Source organism: Lactuca virosa, chromosome 5 (genome assembly GCF_052849685.1).
Source record: "Lactuca virosa cultivar CGN04683 chromosome 5, Lactuca_virosa_CGN04683_v6, whole genome shotgun sequence".
NCBI lineage: Eukaryota > Viridiplantae > Streptophyta > Magnoliopsida > Asterales > Asteraceae > Lactuca > Lactuca virosa.
This window is the reverse complement of record NC_136430.1, coordinates 222,302,707-222,321,368: the sequence shown is the minus strand read 5'-3', so window position 1 is coordinate 222,321,368 and position 18,662 is coordinate 222,302,707. Positions and strand designations below refer to the sequence as shown.

Sequence of the window (18,662 nt, the reverse complement as noted above, 5' to 3'; positions counted from 1 at the left end):
GATAAACGTCGGTAGCTATGGACTTAGTACCTGTTAGATAAACGTTGGTAGCTATGGATTTAGTACCTATTAGATAAACACTGGTAGCTATGGATTTAGTACCCGATGAATGAAATTTAGCAGCTATGGAATTAGTGCTTTACGAACGAGCATTGGCAGCTATGGACTTAGTGCCTGTCATATGAACCCTGGAAGCGATGGACTTCGGAATGAACGAATTCAAGATAGATGATTCTTAGGGTAGACCCTTAAGAATAACGGAGATAATGGGGATGGGTAATTGAGTTAATTGTTTGACGATTAAACATAATAATTATATTATTGTGGGTTGAAAACCCTATGTACTCACCAGGTTTCCCAACCTGACCCACTCAAGTTTATTTGTATCACAGGTGTCGATGTGAAGTTACATTACACTGAGAGATTAAAGAGATGTAGATCACTAGTGTAAATGAATGTAAGTTCTCTTTATGCTTATGTTTCTGTATTGACAATGACATCCCAAATGTTTTAAAATGAATAAAAAATACATTTATTCAAAAATGCTTTGATAACGTATTTATCATGTTTTACTGGGAACAAATTCCGCAACATTTTTTTATCAAAAGAAGTACTCTGATTTTTTATAAAGCATAAACAAAATCGGTCTTTTCTAGCCGTGAAAATGGGGATGTCACACATTGTATCCACATAACTTCCAACATCCCTATTAAGAAAGGAAATGGTTGCAACTGAATGCACACAGTCATAGCCATTTAGTTGCCACACTCTACAGGAGCATGTCTTCTTGTCTAAATCCACCACGTAAGCCTCAACCAAGTTTCTTGTCTCGAACTGGTTTAAACCAGTTGGTAGAACCTGTCAGTATCTACAAACATTGGTTGGAAGTTAATGTATGTTTATAGTAATCAAAGTAAACTTATTACATTATATTTACCTTTGAGCTTTTTTTAGTTGATTAAGTAAGGTTGTAATTGCTGGACATGGTTTAAAATCAGGCCATGAACTACCTTTGCTGCTCAAATTAAACTGCCTTTCCATAACATACAATCTAATTTCCTCTAACATTGTGATGATTGGTTTTTTCCTTGCATCTCTGATGACATTGTTAAAACTTTCAGACAATCCATTTTCTACTGCATCACACATCCTACCTTCCTGAAAGAAAGCTCTGCACCATGATTTAGGGTTCTTCTCCATAAGATATTCAAAGGCTGCAGGGTTTAGGAGTTGGATTTCTTTCATTGCTTCATTAAACAAAGGCTCAGTAGATGCTTTGCCTGCCCTCCAAAACATCCGCTCATAATGTACTCCACTGAATCTTTTCCGAAAGTTGGCTACAATATGCCTTGCACATTGCCTATGTTCTGCAGTAGGCAAAATGTCTTTCACAACCTCCAACAAACCCTACACCATAAAGGGAAATTATTAAAACAAGCAACTACATTTAGATTAAAATGATAGGATATGGTACTAAACATACCTTATGTTGATCTGACATCAAAGTAATACCAAAACCATTTTCCATTCCTAGACCATCCCTTAAATTCTCCAAAAACCATTTCCAATTCTCTTTGTTTTCCACACAAACAACTGCCCATGCAATTGGAAATGTATGATTATTAGCATCCCTTCCAACTGCACATATTAACTCTCCAGTACATAAGCCTTTCAAGAAACACCCATCCAGATTTATTACTCTTCTGCAACTACCTCTCCATCCTTGCTTTAGTCCCTCAAAACATACGTAAAAGTTACTAAAATAAGTCTTCCCATCAGGCATACTATTGACACCAATCTTCACAGTTGATCCAGGGTTTGATCTTCTTATCTCTTCACCATAAGACCAAAGCTTTGAATAATGCTCAACAAGTGTGCCTTCAATTAGCTCAATGGCATGTTTCTTTGCTCTCCTACACTGTCCCATACTCACATCTATTCCAAAAGTTTGTTTCACCTCTTCCTTAAGCATTCTAACACTCATTTTTTTCTTATTTAAGAACTCAGTTGTAAAGTGGCTGCCAATCCAAGCATAGGTAACAATTGATCCCAATTTGAAATTTCTTGCACTATTGTGCTCATCTATGAGTGACTTAATTTGGAAAGATTGTTCTTCACTCATCCATGAGGCCTAAAGTCTAAACTTACACTGTCCATAAAAACATTTCACTAAAAGTCTCTTACTATCATTTTTCTTGTAGCACAACTGATAGCCATTAGCAACAACATAATTACATAACATATGTTTTAACTGTTTTGGACTTTCAAATCTCATACCTAGGACAGGTTTTTGTTTTTTCCAGTTAACATTCTCATTATAAGTTGTTACTTCCTCAACAATTGTTTCATTGTCGTCTATACGAAAATAATCGTCCTCATGAGGAGGACTTGATGGGATTGACTGCACCTTGGGGCATAGCTTGCTAAAAAAAAACATCATTTATGGTCTTATTCATAGGAATGGAATCAACATGTCCATGGTCATCATGTACATTACCTTGCAAGTCCTCAATGTCGTTCTGAAAAATCTCCCATGCTATGTAACTCCTAATTATTCCCCCTACACCCGAGTGCTTGTCTTCAGGACTGCATACTTCCGCTTGGTCATCCACTATCCATTGATGAACATTGACACCAAGATGATCCATGTATACTTGGATTACACATCCACTGTTGTACCCTACTTCAATAAAATCCTGGTAGTCTTTCTCGATGGCTATTATCCTCAATCCATCAGGAAATTCTATATCGGGCATGCAAAAGTACACATTCACACATTCCTCGTTTGCGAATCTTTTAATAAACGGTAGAAATTCCTTCAAGTCCATTCCTGTAAAATCGACATCTTCAAAGCGTTGCTCCGCTCCATCTGAGTAACTTATTGCGGGGTACCTAGTAAAAAAGCCAGCAAAATGAAGATCGACCTTCATAAACACCGACATAGCAGCGATTTGGAGAGAAACAGTAAAATAAGAAGAAAGGGGAAGAAGATAACAATGAGTCAATATGTCATTTACAAAAGGGTTAAATAGGTCAAAATGTCATTTATTGACGTGGCAACGGAAATAGCAAGTTGGCAATCTTTTAAATGACGTATGGCTTCTTACCTCCTGACTAGGATTAGTTTAACCGGCTGACCCCTTGACTTTCTATATAATGGCTTTAAAAATCGGTAAAACTAGACTTTATACCCCTTAAATGCAAAAAAAAAAAAAAAAACGAAAGGGACCATTTAAACCAAAAGGTGAAACTTCATAGGGCTACAATGACATTTACCCTAAAACATAAATGTAATTTATCTTAAGAAATTTTATCAAATTCAAAAAATAACAAGAAATGGTTTGATAGACTCCGGGCGTTGATGCAAATCCAAATGGTCTTATCTCGGAGGCGCAAACAACAAGAAAAGGTATTTTAATTTGTGTCCCCATCCATCTATTATTCCATTTATACATTTCCCGTTCGATTCTCTCTTTCTTCTTCTGAATATGGATGTGATCGAGCTTCGAGTTTTCACGGCAGTGGTTTCCCTTTCGATGTAAGACACCTTCACCTTCAGCTCCAACTTCAACCGCTAGGGTTCAATCGATCCATCCATCCATCCATCACTCCCATGGATCCTGAGCAGACTTTCATCAGGGTTCAAGAACGATTCTCACATGTCCTCACACCAAGAATACGAGCTTCTCTCGAGTACATATATCTCTTCATAGCCATCACTCTCTTCTGTATTCTGGTTGTTATGCATGCCAATTACGTCCAACAGGTATTCGATTAAACTAGACTTTGTGTTGTCTTGTCCTTTTCAAACATTTCGTATTTGAGTTTAGTTTCATGTAATTTCTTCAATTTCCGAGTCATATCGATTGTGTTACTTTAGTTGCACTTTCCAATTTCGGACGCTCTAGTTTTACTGAAGAGGTCATATGGTTGAATCCGATGGACATGAATTGGTAGCCTGTTATCCGAAAACAAGGGTGTTTGCTAAGAGTAACTGCACTTTCGTTGAGTCTGTTCCCAATTTAGGTTAGTGAAAGATGTATCAATTATGTTATACTATTTCAGTTGGAGAGAGTCAGAGAGATAACATAAGTACACTATAATTATGGAAAGATCACTTAGGGGGTGTTTGGGTTATGTAGTTTGAGTGTTTAGCCAAGATTAATTGTGATTATGATTCTATGATTTGGAGAGTCTGGTAAGTGGCTTCAAGAAAATTGCTTATTGGGCTAAATGTAAAAATACCTAAATATCCTTAGCTCCAATCAACGAATTATCTGATTTTACAAAACTCTTATACTTTCTAGAAAATTGCTTGCTTTATATAATTTTTTGTCTATTCTTCTAACTGGATTCCATGTCGTGTAGCCTGGGTGTTCAAGTGAACTTACTGGAGTTGCAACTACTGAAGCCCAACTTATCCAAATTAAGGTTTACATTAGCAATATTAGAAGATATCATGTTTCAAAATTGTTTATATCTTTACACAGAATCCTGCTCCATATAAACCATCGAATGTTGTTCTCTTCTCCTTGTTTGTGCAGATTACCAGTGCTGGCTTATGGTCACAAAGTGAATCTGGGTATGATTCAAAGAATATTCTTGACAAAGAAACTGAAAGTAATGATCTGAAAGTTGCAGAGAAAAATGTTGACAAATCAACCTTTGAGGATGCACAGTTTTGGTCAACATGGGTTAGTTCAAGCAGCAGGAGTGGGAAATCGCCTCTAAAATTCTGGAAATCTGATAATGAACTTCTTGAATCACAATCTGAGACTTCTACTAACACTGATAATGTTGAAGATACCTTCCGGAAACCTAAGAAAGATGAGTCTCGTAGCAGGTTCCTTATGTCAGCTAAAGAATCACTGAAAGCTGCAATATTTCGTGTTCTTAGGAAATGGCATGGAAGGTTATCGTTTTTTTGGAGACATTCGACTCGAATTCTGGGAAGTATATGGGTGAGTGAAACTTAAAAAGGGGTAGGAAGATTTTCTTTTCTTCTTATCTGCTAATTTTGAACTTAAAAAAATGCAGGACATTGCTGGGATCCATTTACATATTGATATCTATAAATATCTTCGTATACTTCATCTGGACAAGCTTAATTCATTGGCAGGTAAATCATCTACTTATATGCTTTTGACTTTTCTTTGTGCCTTCTAGGAAGTCAAAGTTGTTGTATGCATTTATACATCATGTGATATTTGAAGTTTGAAAGCAGATGTTAGAAGATAAATGGACAATAATTGGTTTTAGAGCTATTTGTTTCATTCTCATTGCAAGTATTTTTGATGATTTAGTGCAGTGGCTTGAAACAAGAAGCAACGCATTTGAACCAACTTATTTGTATACAATGGAAAAGGTAAGAGAGGCCTCATAGATTGTTCCTTTTCTTTCTTGTTCTTATTTGTTCATCCATTAATTATTTAGAGATAAAAATATTTAGGGTCTATTTGGTTGGATGGAATGGAATGGAATAGACAGAGTAATGGAATAAATGAGGCAATGGAATGAGTCATCACATTCCATGGTTATGTTTGTTGGCTTGTAGGAATGAAATCTATATGATTTAATTTACAGTAAGTTAAAAGTTCAAGCTCATTAAAACCCAAATAAGATTATAATAAAATCCTTAAGATCTTTTTAAAAGTTGCATAAATTTCTCATTCCACTCCATGGTGGAATGAAAAACAATACCCAATGGCTAATGAAAGAAAATTAACAAAATGGTAGGAAGTATATTCTTTCAAGAATGGTTTACTCCATTCCATCAGCCAAAACAAAACTAATTTCATTCCAGTGGAATTAACCATTCCATTCCTTTGAGAATCCATCATACAAAACACCAGCTTAGTAATTAATTAATATAACTCCTTTTCTGGAAAAGAGGGAGTATCTTTTTCCAACTCAATATAAAGTCTTGAGTGATTGTTTTTGTAGGGTTACTTTCTGCTCCCTGAAAAAGCCAAAGCTCAACATAACATCCGAACTGTCAACATTAGCATTTCAGCCCGGGACTCCTGCTTTGGGAACAGGTACTTTTCAATTTCATCTCTAAGTTTTGTAAATTCAAGAAATAGCAATGTACTTTCATTTATTTGTTTATTGTAGTATAATATCTTACATCAACTCTTTCCTATTACATCATTGCACTTTGAAAAATCTACCAATATATCGCAATGTTATCCAAATAAACAAATACAAAACAATTTTCCCTGCTATAATTGAGTAGGTTTTTCAAAGTATTATGGGTTTGTGTTTCAATACAAAAAAGCACTTTTTGGTAAGAGTTCTTATTAGCTTATGTGGTAGCAAAATGAATTCTTTTAAAAATTAATTAGCTTATATGGCGGCGAAAAGCTAGAAGTTATAAGCACTTTTTTTTTTGTGTGTTTGGCAAAACTACTTATAGATGTAAAATGACCAAAAAGGGGAGGAAAAGAGAGAAGGGAAGGAAAAGAGAGTGTGAGGTTCATTAATGGTATTATGGTCTTTTTATCTTCAAAAAGTCATAAGGAGTTTCAAGAAGTTAGGAGGGAGTGACTTCTTGAAAACTCCTTATTAGAGGTGGGGAAAAGTCATTTTGAAAAGCTATTTTCATTACCCAAGTCCCAAACACTCAATAAGTCATTTTTAAAACACAAAACCAAACACCCCCTATTTGTATTAAAAAAAAGAAATTGAAAGTAGAATGTTATATTAGATAAAATTTTCATGACAAAGTGCCCTAATATGAAAAACCTGAAAGTTTGATGCTGGAATAGAAAGAAATGATAGTAGGATGCTATAATACACAAATAAAGCAAAGTACATTTATAATTGTTATTTTCATATCTTATATTTTCCAGGTGGCAGCAGCTTCTGATAAATAGACTTGTAGGATATGACACTATTTTGATGAACAGCTTACTGAATTCTCCGGGTCAAGGTATAAAAAAGTTTTTGGCTTGAATTAATAAGTTATAATTATATGCATTGGGTGCAATTTGCCCTTTATTTTTAAAAAAATGTTTTTGAAAAATCTGATGCAGGCTACTTGTATAATTACCAGACAAAAGAATTCTACAATCTTACATATGCACATGAGCAACCAGAAGGGTCAGCCAGATTTGGAGGTTTGCCACTTTTGCCCTTTAATCACCAACCAACAAAAACCCACTTTGAATCTTGAACTACTGATTAGTGATTACAAAAGAGAAAAAGACAAGACTACCCTTCTAATTTGGACCTATATCCTGCTGCAGACTATTTTGCTACCAAGTGTGGTGTGCTTATGATGTCACTCTTTGTCTTCTTCACCACAACAATGTCGGTTTCATTTACTTTAAGAGAGACACAAACACGCATGCTCAAGTTCACAGGTTTGTTCTTCTATCTTTTAATTATTTATTTATTTTAAATATAATAACCAAACAAAAAAGATAATTATTTAATGTAATTTGTTTATGTTTTTCTCTGTTTATAGTGCAGCTCCAACACCATGCGCGACATCGTCTCCCGACTTTTCAGTTGATTTTTGTTCATGTGATTGAATCTCTAGTTTTTGTACCTGTAAGTTTTGTATATGTATATATATTTTTTTTTAAAAAAAAATTGTGATATAAAATCTAACATGGATTAGTTTCCATTTTGTGTTTGTGTATATGCAGATAATGATTGGGATCTTGTTTTTTCTTTTTGAGTTTTACGATGACCAGCTTTTGGCTTTCATGGTGTTGATTCTTGTCTGGCTTTGTGAACTCTTCACTCTTATCAGGTTAATTTTTGATGATGAGGACGAGGGCATTCACGTCTTTTGCATCCTACTTCCATTTCTCCCTATTACAACATTCAACTTTCAAAATGATTGATTTATATATATATATATAATTTTTTTATTCGCAGTGTTCGTACGCCAATATCAATGAAGTTCTTTCCACGCTTCTTTTTGTTGTATTTTCTGGTGTTTCATATCTATTTCTTCTCCTATACCCATGGTTGGTCCTTTTTATTACTACTTATCAAATCTAAATCTTTTTACAAATTTTTTATTATAACATTGTAAAATGAAATTTTCAGGATTTTCCTATTTGGCCCTTTCAACAACTGCTGCATTTATGCAACACCTCATCCTCTACTTCTGGAACAGATTTGAAGTGAGAACATATTGATATTACTTTAAAAAATCAATAAAAGTAGGTTGCTATTTCTTGCATTTAACCCTTATTTCATAGGTTCCAGCTTTACAAAGATTTATGCAAAACAGACGATCACAATTCCAACAACAACCAGACTTCCACATCACCTCCTCCACAATCCTCGCCTCAACTCTCCACATCACCCGATTAAACCCATTAAGAAACGTAACACCAAATCCGCCACGAGGCGGTCAACCCGCTCCACCGCCAGTTCAAACAAACGGACCGCCGGAAAACCCCGCAGCCCAACCGCTGCCGCCGGAAAATCAAGAAACCCAACCACCAATTCCGGCGGCGGATGGTGGTGGAAACCCGGGAACAATGAATTCGTTCAGTTCGATGTTGTTGTGGATCTTGGGAGGCGCGTCTTCTGAGAGTTTGAATTCGTTTCTTTCGATGTTTAGAGATATGAGAGATCAAGGACAAGGACAAACGTATGCGGATGCCCCGAGGCAAGAAAACAGGGCAACTCAGACTTCTTCTCAATGAATTTGAAATGTGTTGATGTATGTATGCATGTGTATTGTATGATATATATGCGTTGTTGATATTTTGTATACTAGTGATGATGGTGGCTCTGACTAAACTAAATGATTTCATATAAAAGTTTTTGTATCCATGTGTACAGAAAGTAGTTATCGTATGGTTTTCGGTTTATTTGTGGAATGGGATGATTGATACAAATAGGTAGCATGTTACATAGCGATGTAATGGGTAGATTTGTTTATAGCATGTTCAATGTTGTCTTAATTATAAATAATTGGTTATTTACCACATTATTACAAAATATTCCTACTTTTAGCAAATGTACAGATGACAACAAAGATTAAAATTTTGCGAATTTTCAACTCCTTTACCGAAACTCATTTTCAACATGGGTACCTCTTCAACCATACGAGTTGGAAAGTCTTCTAATCATGGAATGACATGTAAATCTTCAACTCTTTCTTCATATATTACAGAGCTTTTTTCTTCATATATTCCTCTGGTCTGCCAGTCTACTAGAGGTTGCCTGAAGAAATGAAAGCTGCTGTGAAAGGACCATGATGTAGAGGTTGAAGGAAGACATGCTGACAATTTCATCAGAGAAACAGATGATCAACAAATTGAAAACAAGTAGATTAAACAAACAAAAAAAAAGAACTCAAAAGAGACGGAATGTTTGATAACCAAATTCGCATGGCAAGATATCTTAAACACATCACTCATCCACTCTATTCAAATGAACGTTCTTCAGAAATAAGCTTAGATTGACGGGGATAAATCAAAATCCTCATACGAGTTTTCAGATTTCCAGTAGTATTTTTTTGTTTTTATGTATTAGATCTATGTACCGACTTGAAGTAAAAATGTTAGAGCATCTCACTGTAAAAATAACAAAACAAGACAAAAAAAGATGATATTTTCAAACTCAACTAACATTGAAAAGTAGTTCGAAAAAATTATCTGAGTCTGGAGATTCCAGCATTTCAAACTTTATGGTCATTTACATAACATTCAGAAAAGTGGGTTATTTTCTAATATCTATTAAATGAAATGTCAGTGAATAACACATAGATTTAAAAGGAGATTACTATGATAGAAAAATGAATAAACAATTTATAAGGCTGGACGGTGTGGACTCGGTTAGGACATCGGCGAGCTCGGCAAACACCGGACCGACCCCTCGGCTTGCCGATCTCGGCTCGGCAACTCGGCTACTATTCACCGAGGAGAGAGACATTGGAGATGTATTGGGATACGAAAATGGCTGGTCAAATTTGACCGTTTTTTCAAAAAAAAAAAATTCAAAAAAATCATTTTTTTACTTTAAATACATACCACTCTTACACATTTTTTACCTCACTTCACAACCTTAAAATTATCACTAAAACCATTCAATTTTTTTAGAAAAAAATGGCTTCCTCCTCCAACCCAAAAGCTCAAAAAATACCAAACGAAACACTCAAAACCCAAACATCTCTCCTTCTTCACCAACATTCATCCAAAACCAACGCGATCGGCCTATTTATTCTCCACCGAATATTCATTTAGGTGGTGTTTACTACCCATTTCAAGCCCAAAATCAACCTCAATACCAAAATCAAGCGCAATACCAAAATCAACCTCAATTTCAAAACCAACCACAATTTCAAAGACAACTCCAGTTTCAAAATCAACCACAAATGAACTTCTCATCCGAAATGATGCATGAGTTCAATCCATTTGATGATCTTCCCGAGTCCCCAATGAACCACCAAACCGAAGCGGAACCCGAAGTCGTCCCGGAAACAGAATCTGAGCCGGAAGAGAATCAACCACAACAACAAAAAAAAGTGGAAGGGCGCCTCCAAAGCAATGGACATCCCCCGAAGAAAAGACTTAAGCGCGTGCTTGGGTTGATGTTTCTGAAGATCCTGTGGTTGGAAACAACCATGATTGTCCAACTTTCTTCCGAAAAATCACGCGCCGGTTTTCTGAACGAGATGAATCTTGGTAATTACCGGAAAAAAGACCAAGTTTATTCTAAGTAGCGAAATGTTAACAAAGTCGTGACGGAGTTCAACTGGTTGTTTTCGAGTGTCAAACGACAATGACAAAGTAGTGCAAACGACGAAACCATTTTGCAAAAAACTCTTGAAATGTATCGGGAACAAAAAGGGGCGCCATTTAAATTTTTACATGTTTGGAACATTGTAAAAATGTCAAAAAAGTGGCAAGATGTGGCATCTTCTCAAATCTTTACGGGTGGTTCGTCTAAAAGAACCAAAACGTCTGAAACGACACATAGTCAATCGTCCGATGCACATATCGGGATTGATCTCAATGAAGACGGAGCTTCCTATTGGTTGCTTCTTTTTTGACCCTTAATTTGGTTGATTTTTCCTTTTAATCCATCGAAGTAGAAAAAAGAAAAAGAAAAAGAAAAAGAAAGGGACGTACCCGTTTTACAGAAGTGGGGTGAAGAAGACAACCCGGTGGACATTATATATGTTTTAATTGAAGTTACAAATGTGGTCCCTGATATTCTGTCATTTCATCCTATTATACCTTTCACTTTTATTTGAATTAAGTTAAACCCTTAACTATATATAATTATGTTTATTTAATTTCAAAAACTAATAATATGTTTATTTGATTTTGTAATTAGTAAAATGATTACTTAAGTTTATAATAATGGTTTTATTTAATCTAATGTTTTAAAATTTAAAAAATAAAAATATAAATGATGTGGAGTGGTAACCATTTCCATTGTCTAGTGGGTTGATGGTGAAGCTGATGTGACATAGAGGTGACAATATTTTTTCGGTGGTTTGGATGTGACCACTCTCCACAGCCTAATAATAAAAAAAAGTTTGACCATGTACTATTTAACTATTGAGTGTTTCATCCATTGAAAATTTAAAACTCCCATGAACACCACCCATGTTCAAAAATGTCAACGACATATACATGTGGGTGTCTTACAAAGATGGCCAATCAAATGTGTACAAAAGGTTCAAAAACTGAAAGCATAAATCATTATCATGCCCACTAAATCCATTCCCAGTTGTACCCCAATTCCCAAAAAAAAGTTGTACCCCAATTCCCAATGTTAATTAATCTTACTTGATCGACTTACCAACAACCACCCACAACCACAAGACACTTTTTGGCCCATTAACTCCACATGTGTATTCTATTCTCATAATTGCACACCTTCTACCAAAAAAAAACTATTAAAAAGTCTTGTTGATGCAACCATAGAAGAAGGTTAATTCTTTATGGACCACAAATGTCTTTCATTGTTTTTTTATTTCTTTGTATCAAAGGAAAGTAATTTAATTCCATAACCCCCATTCCTGTTTAGGATCCATTTGTTTCCTTCTCCAAACATGAGCATGAAAAATTATATTGTGTTTGGGTACAAGTGGATTGAGATCAGGTCTGATGTCAATAAGACAAAAACTGCATTTTTTTTTGTCTCACCTAAAAAGGTGGGCCAAAGACTTGCTCTCTGGATCTCTTGTTTGTTTAAAAAGACTTAAATGCCCTTTGTATCATCATCCTCATCATCGAATATAACCCTACAAAACTTGTCCAGTCATGTTGAAAAAAACCTCTTGTCAGGTCAAAGCCCGGTCAACGACAATCCCTATGGAAATTTTGGAAACATAAATGGACAAAGAATTCCTCAAAGAACAGAAGGTAAAAAAAGTGCATTTGTTAATTGTTACAATGTCTGATTAATAGTATATGCCGCAATCTCCAATCCGTATTCTCATATACAAACAAGAGGGGTATTTAAGTCATTTCACTCAACTCAGTATCAAAACAAGCCACCATGATTTTTGTGACCATCGCCCGAGCAAAAGGAATATAGCTCATGCTATACCTGTTCATCATATGGAAAAATAAACAAACAAATTAAATTTTGACAGTGACTATTTAATAACAATAAAAAAGAAAAATAAAATTTATGACATACCAAATGAGAGCACCAAATTCTAAGATGATTGCAATCAGTGTCAACAGCTTGTTATGAACCTGTAATCAGTGGGAGATGGGATAAGAGAGGAGTGTTTCTAAAGCAAAAAAAAAAAAAAAGGGAGATATAATTGTTCAAGGGTAAAAATGGAAAAGTAACTTACATAGAGAGCACATAACAAGGCAAGCAGTATACTTGCAATATAGAGGGCAGTTGCGTAAATTCGCACAGGGTCAAGCATCATGTTGACTTGCCGTTTAGGGCCTATTAAGAACCCTGTGCTGTCATACAATAAAAAAGTTTAGCATATATAAACATAATTTTATTGATTTAGCTACTCAACTATTTTTTTTTTCTTTTTTACAATTATTATTATAATAGTTCAATGTAGTAAGTTTTTGTAATATGTTCAAGAATTCAACTTATGGGGCAAAGACAACTTCATAACTACACATTTTAAACATTATTTAGTCACAACTTTGTATAAAATGTGTTGGATTTGGTGTTGTATATTTATCTTATTTAGGTAATAAATTATTGTTGTAAGAGTAAATTGCAAAATTGGTCCCTTTGGTATGCTCAAAAGTGCAGTTTGAGACCATTTTTTTTCATTCGCATGGTCAATCAAAAATTGAAACTTACATGCACATTTGGTCCCTCGAGTTAACTGCGTCTAAAAGAAAAGGGCTCAAACTGCACTTTTTGGGATACCACAGGGACCAATTTTGCAATTTACTCTTGTTGTAATCTTTGAGCTTACTAGATTTAGTTAGTTAAAAAAGATGATTTAGAATAAATTGGTAATGTTTGCTAATTAAGGACCTAGAAAAGCAAAGGGAGAAATATTTTTTTGACAAAATTTCACAATTGGTCCCTGTGGTTTACAAAATATCGCACTTTGAGGACTTCCTAGCAAAAAGTCACGCGACTGGTCCCTGTGGTTTGTAAAATTACATGAAAGGTCCTCCTGCTGTTAAATCTAACTTTTCAGCTGTTAGATTTTAATGGAAAATACTATTTTGCCCTTGTACCAATATTGCAATACACTACAAACCTCAAGGACCATTCGTGTAATTTTATAAATTTGAAATTTTATGTATGTATAAATTATAAATATAAATTCCGTATATATATAAATTATAAATATAAATTTTATATATATGTATATATATATATATATATATATATATATATATATATATTTTCAACAACTTGATAATTTTTTTTTCTTTTTGACATTTTATTTTCTATTTTTATTTTATAATTTTAGTTATTTATGGTTTTTTTATGTTTTTATTTATTTTGATTCAAGTAAATAAACTTAAGTTCGATAAACCATATCGAAACCTTTTTTTTCTTAATTATGAAATGAAACGTTAATGTTTTTTTTTTTAAAATTTTTTGTTGTTACGGTTTATTTTATTTATCAATTTATTTATTTTACTTTGATGTTCTATAGTTAATATCGTTAGCAACTTTATGTTTGCATTTATCATTATCATTATTTCACCTTTTGTTGTTTTATATATATATATATATATATATATATATATATATATATATATTTATTTTGATTCAATTAATGAAAAATAGAAAAACAAAAAAACAAAAACTCAAACCCCAAAGTTGTAAAATACTCTAATATATTAATACATTTTACACTTTTCATATTTTTTGGTTTTTTTCGCATTTTTTTATTAATTTTGGTTATTAATGGTTTTCATAACTTTTTTTTATTTTGATTTGTGTAAATAAAAAAGTTATGTTTATTTTCTTTATTTATATTTGTAAATATAACTATTTTATTTACGCGAATCAAAATAAAAAAAGTTACAAAAACCATAAATAACCAAAATTATAAAAAACCAAAAAAACTCAAACACCAAAATTGTAATATACTCTAATATATTCATACATTTTACACTTTTTGGAAAAGGTCAAAAAACAGTTATCAAGTTGATGAAAAATAAAACGAAACAACGAAAAAAATAAAAATAGGAAATAATTAAAAAATAAAAATAGGAAATAATTAAAAAATAATATGAAAAAAATTTAAAAAAATACAAAAAAACCAAAAAAAGATGAAAATGTAAAATGTATTAATATATTAGAATTTGGTGTTTGAGTTTTTGTTTTTTGTTTTTCTATTTTTCATTACTTGAATCAAAATAAATAAAAACAATAGAAGAATAATAAATAATTAAAATTATAACAAAAATAGAAAACAAAAGGTCAAATAATGATAATGATAAATGCAAACTTAAAGTTGCTAACGATATTAACTATGGAGCATCCAAAAAAACATGAACAGTAACGGCATAAAATTAAAAAAAATAAAAAAAAACATTAACGCTTCAATTCACAAATAAGAAAAATTAAAGAAAAAATAATTTCGACATGGTTTATCGAATTTAAGTTTATTTACTTGATTCAAAATAAATAAAAATATAACAAAAAACCATAAATAACTAAAACTATAAAATAAAAATAAAAAACAAAATGTCAAAAAGAAAAAAAAAATTTATCAGATTGTTGAAATTATATATATACTTATATATAAAATTTATATTTATAATTTATATAAATACAAAATGCGAAATTTATAATTTATATATACACATAAAAATTTCAAATTTATAAAATTACACGAATGGTCCTTGAGGTTTGTAGTGTATTGCAATATTGGTACAAGGGCAAAATAGTCTTTTCCATTAAAATCTAACTGCTGAAAAGTTAGATTTAACGGCAGGGGGACCTTTCATGTAATTTTACAAACCACAGGGACCAGTCGCGTGACTTTTTGCTAGGAAGTCCTCAAAGTGCGATATTTTGTAAACCACAGGGATCAATTGTGAAATTTTGTCTATTTTTTTTGGCAATATAAGTATGCATAGGGACAAAAATGTAATTTACTCTTGAAATTGATTTAAACATGATGCATTGCATATGATCTTAATACAAACCTGCCAAGTGAAAGCAAATTTCCAAAGGTGAATGCTATGCCAAACTTTATGGGATTAAAGAAAACTAGCATTGACTGCAAAAAATATATATATAATAAAACATTCATGTTAACAATATAGTGTGCAAAAATAAACCAAAAGTAAAACCTTAATAGAAAATAGGGCTAAATGCAAGAAATAGCAAACATATTTTCATTTATTTGTTGATTCTAGCAAACCTGCTTTCATTTCTTTCTCTTAAAAGTACTGTGATTTCCAAAAAAAAAAAATTCTAATTAAGACATTATACTTTGAAAAATCTACTCAATTATAACATTGTACTTTCAATATCAATTTTATTACGAGATTGAACTTGTTTATAAAAATTGCTTTGTTTTTTGATGACATTGCTATAATTGGGTAAAGTTTTTTTAAAGTGTAATGCTTTAATAGAAAGAAATAAAAGTAGGATGCTAAAAATAAACAAATACATGAAAGTAAGTTACTGTAATTAACAGTTGACTTTATACAATCTGTCAATCTCCAATGATCACAAGGCCATAAAGATGAACATAAAAAATCTTTCTGAAAGTAGGATGCTATAATAAACATATTGACTTTAAAACTTACCATAAGTGTACAAGTCAAACCAGCAACCAAGCATATGGCAAAACCATAAAGTCTCTGTTTAGAAAGAGTAGAAACCAAGTCAATATTTAAGGAATATAGGTGGTGTGACTCAAAAAAGCTAACAATAATATTAAACATTACACAAGGTATAAGTAAAACAGAAAATCAAAGATAACTGCAAACAGATATATTTATAATTATATCCAATTCATCAGAATCTAAGAAATCCACATACAAGATTTGAAAAATAATTTGCATCATAAGCCATGGTACAAAACCAAACAAATAGTTGACATAAACAAGTATCTGTTTTCTTGTGTCACTTAGAGACATCAAACCAAACAAATGATTGCAATCAGTGTCAATAAGTTTTCTTCAAAAGTCAAGATTTCTTCTCTTTCTTGGTTCTAATCCCCAAAACTCAAACCTCCATGAACTCTTTCAAAGCCTCTAATTTCTAATATCTCCACCTATATGACCACTGATATCTCCAAGTATAGATAGTTACTTAATCAATATGATCTGAATGGATTATTCCAGATCTTCCCAAACTTGTTTTTTAATAGATTCTTTGTTTCACCAAATGATGAGACATATACAGACAAGAGACTCTTTATTCAGTTTTAGTACCCTGTAATCATCTAATTAATACAGCATTAGCAGGTCTTGTATTGTATGTGAAGGTTGAATCCTAAACGTTTTGCATACAAACTCAACATCCACTTAGAACATTAAACTACATCTGATATCTCTATTCGACCTAAAAGGTTTTCCTTTTAGAAAATCATTTTACCATTATATTTTCGTGTACAGTTCAACATAGCTATCAAAAATATTATGGCGATATGTAGAAATGAGAGTCAAATATGCAACAAATACAACTAGCCACCACAGATCTACATTTTCATGAAGCCGAATTACTTCATGTAGCATTTTCCGATCTTGAATACCTAAATTTGATTTCTATGAATCCCTAATTGGGAAATTCGGCAATGCAAATGCATGTGAAACGAACAACGGGCGACCTAAGCACGAAAGAAATATATATTCAGAAGAAAAACACTGACCTGTTTAGTGGACAAAGTACAGTTGCGATTGAAGTCATCCATGAATGCGAAAGATGACTCTTCATCGGCTTGTTGATTATCTTCGACTTCGATTCCGACGAGCATCCTGACCTTCTCCATAGCCTGGCTCATCTTCTCCATTTTGATTTTGATTTGGTTTGCCCTTAATCTTCTGCTTTACTGCTACTACTGGTACTCTCCGATACCCCCACCTCGTTAGAAATCGAACAACAGGGAGTTTATGACTTTATGTATATTGTCTCCGTTAGGATAAATTATGCTTAGTAAACACTTATTCATAGGTAGTACTTAACAAAAATAACCAAAGGAAATTGAATAAATAACCACTTTTTAATCTTATTTCAATAGTAATAATAATTTTTTTTAAATGACCACTTGGTCTGTAATAATAGGTCATTATGGACCCGATTTTGTATTCGGAACATTTATGGGTGATGATCCGACCCGAAAATATGGTCCCCTATATATACAATTTTAGTCGTTCTGTATTTCCCTTCATTTCGGATTACCCTACAAAGCATTCCGAGCACCCCTAAAACTTAAAATGTACTTTGATAGCGGTGATGAGATGCATTTTTTAAATGTAAGTTTCCACTGTTTTTATAATTATATGCTTATAATTTAGATTATACGTTAAAACCTGTATAATTTATGTAGTTACATAGGTAATATTATTTTTCCTTAGAAATTTTTGGTTTAAAGACCATAGAAGTTTATATGTAGGAATATACATATGCTACATAAAAAATTATCACCAAAAAACATCATTTTCAATAGTTTGGAATCCAAAAAACATGTCCAGAATAATATGAAGTCCTCCAGAATACGATGAACATTCCAAAATTTTGTTCCGGAATTTATTATTGGAATTGTGTTTCGTATTTTTGTTCCGAAATTCTGTTTCGGAATTGAGTATTCAGTAATGTCCTCCGGAACATACATACAAAAATGCCTAATTAATTTTTCATTTGATTGTAACACGACAGAACATACGAAGCGGTTGTTACTACAACATGCCGGCCTGAACTTGGGCGCGAAATAATGGCTCGTTTAAATAACCGACCAGTTTGTGAGGTCTTGTTTAGGCAATCATGTTTTGGTGATTACGTGAACATGACGATGGGTGTATAATGTCACCATTTAATCTGTCACTATTTTATGTGCAAGAAATTTACTACTTTTGATCCAGTTGACCTACAAGAGCTTCTATTTCCAGTTGGCCATTATTGGGTTTGCTCTGACAGGAAGGCATTATGCTTGGTCACCGGTTTGCGGTTCGAGGAGTATCCCCCCCCCCCCCAAGTTCTGTTTTTGGAGAGTTCAAACAACATGTGTTCCCATTTGTGCCTCTTTTACATTCGGTGAGAGTGGCTAA

The 18,662-nt window shown here is 33.0% G+C and overlaps 3 protein-coding genes across 3 annotated transcripts; 1 reads left to right on the top strand and 2 right to left on the bottom strand.

Moving 5' to 3' along the window:
- Positions 1-861: 861 nt before the first annotated feature.
- LOC145112406 (uncharacterized) lies at positions 862-1,984 on the bottom strand. Its single transcript, XM_079048571.1, has 3 exons — positions 1,484-1,984; positions 938-1,407; positions 862-868 (listed from the first exon to the last, which is right to left on the bottom strand). The coding sequence occupies exons 1-3, from the start codon at positions 1,982-1,984 to the stop codon at positions 862-864; spliced, it is 978 nt and encodes a 325-aa protein (XP_078904697.1).
- A 1,432-nt stretch (positions 1,985-3,416) lies between these two features.
- Positions 3,417-8,846, top strand: LOC145115224 (S3 self-incompatibility locus-linked pollen protein). Its single transcript, XM_079051470.1, has 14 exons — positions 3,417-3,766; positions 4,369-4,431; positions 4,545-4,961; positions 5,038-5,119; positions 5,304-5,365; positions 5,944-6,038; positions 6,852-6,931; positions 7,035-7,118; positions 7,248-7,364; positions 7,469-7,554; positions 7,653-7,759; positions 7,888-7,979; positions 8,062-8,138; positions 8,217-8,846. Exons 1-14 carry the CDS (start codon positions 3,614-3,616, stop codon positions 8,667-8,669), a joined length of 1,968 nt encoding a protein of 655 aa, XP_078907596.1. The 5' UTR covers positions 3,417-3,613; the 3' UTR covers positions 8,670-8,846.
- Positions 8,847-12,329: 3,483 nt separating this feature from the next.
- On the bottom strand, positions 12,330-17,551 carry LOC145115891 (Got1/Sft2-like vescicle transport protein family). Its single transcript, XM_079052250.1, has 6 exons — positions 17,267-17,551; positions 16,200-16,253; positions 15,591-15,664; positions 12,791-12,908; positions 12,628-12,686; positions 12,330-12,534 (listed from the first exon to the last, which is right to left on the bottom strand). Exons 1-6 carry the CDS (start codon positions 17,405-17,407, stop codon positions 12,444-12,446), a joined length of 537 nt encoding a protein of 178 aa, XP_078908376.1. The 5' UTR covers positions 17,408-17,551; the 3' UTR covers positions 12,330-12,443.
- Positions 17,552-18,662: the final 1,111 nt, after the last annotated feature.

Excerpts from the sequence above, each read along its gene's own strand:
- LOC145115891 (XM_079052250.1), bottom strand. The coding sequence starts at position 17,407 with ATGGAGAAGATGAGCCAGGCTATGGAGAAGGTCAGGATGCTCGTCGGA. Across the intron at positions 16,254-17,266 it reads GTACTTTGTCCACTAAACAG|AGACTTTATGGTTTTGCCAT; the intron begins GTCAGTGTTTTT and ends CTTTCTAAACAG. Across the intron at positions 12,687-12,790 it reads CCTTGTTATGTGCTCTCTAT|GTTCATAACAAGCTGTTGAC; the intron begins GTAAGTTACTTT and ends CACTGATTACAG.
- LOC145115224 (XM_079051470.1), top strand. The coding sequence starts at position 3,614 with ATGGATCCTGAGCAGACTTTCATCAGGGTTCAAGAACGATTCTCACAT. Across the intron at positions 4,432-4,544 it reads CCCAACTTATCCAAATTAAG|ATTACCAGTGCTGGCTTATG; the intron begins GTTTACATTAGC and ends TTGTTTGTGCAG. Across the intron at positions 7,365-7,468 it reads ACGCATGCTCAAGTTCACAG|TGCAGCTCCAACACCATGCG; the intron begins GTTTGTTCTTCT and ends CTCTGTTTATAG.
- LOC145112406 (XM_079048571.1), bottom strand. The coding sequence starts at position 1,984 with ATGAGTGTTAGAATGCTTAAGGAAGAGGTGAAACAAACTTTTGGAATA. Across the intron at positions 1,408-1,483 it reads TGATGTCAGATCAACATAAG|GGTTTGTTGGAGGTTGTGAA; the intron begins GTATGTTTAGTA and ends TTTATGGTGTAG.